Source organism: Buceros rhinoceros, unplaced genomic scaffold (genome assembly GCF_000710305.1).
Source record: "Buceros rhinoceros silvestris isolate BGI_N320 unplaced genomic scaffold, ASM71030v1 scaffold16375, whole genome shotgun sequence".
NCBI lineage: Eukaryota > Metazoa > Chordata > Aves > Bucerotiformes > Bucerotidae > Buceros > Buceros rhinoceros.
Window position 1 is genome coordinate 18,047 of NW_010411360.1, and position 418 is coordinate 18,464.

General features: G+C 38.3%; 1 protein-coding gene across 1 annotated transcript in view; it reads right to left on the reverse strand.

Annotated features, from left to right (window-relative positions):
- The window catches only part of LOC104493346 (triple functional domain protein), a gene marked incomplete at its 3' end in the record, with an annotated part of 93,427 nt that overhangs the window by 17,692 nt on the left and 75,317 nt on the right, over positions 1–418 (reverse strand). Inside the window, exon 17 of the mRNA XM_010136004.1 lies at positions 255–418. Coding sequence (XP_010134306.1) covers positions 255–418 — 164 coding nt within the window. The remainder of the gene's footprint in view (positions 1–254) is intronic.

Genomic DNA, 418 nt, shown 5'->3' on the forward strand with positions numbered 1-418 from the left:
CCGATAGGCGTTATGAAAAAAAAAAAAGTCTTTGTCTTCTAAGATCCCTTTAGTTATTGAAAGGCTGCAATGCATGTTTTTTCTTTCTAAGGCAGCTGGTAAAATGATTTGCTTTTTCTATTTTTGTGTAATTGCAGTTGTTATCAAATTAGTAAATATATCCAAACCTAGACAACCACTTTTAAAGTAATGCTAGTTTCTGCCACACTGAAGAATTAACCAAGGCAGACACAGATCATGTAGCATTTCTGTACCTGTTCAGAAGTTTTATAGAAGGCAACAGAAGCATTCACAAGCTTGAGACGGTCCTCCATCTTCAGCATCAGTTGTTGCCAATGGGAAGCAACCTTCTCTGCACACTCCCGGATCATATCCATATCATAGTGATTAGCCTGTAGCATTGCTTCTGCCTTCTGCT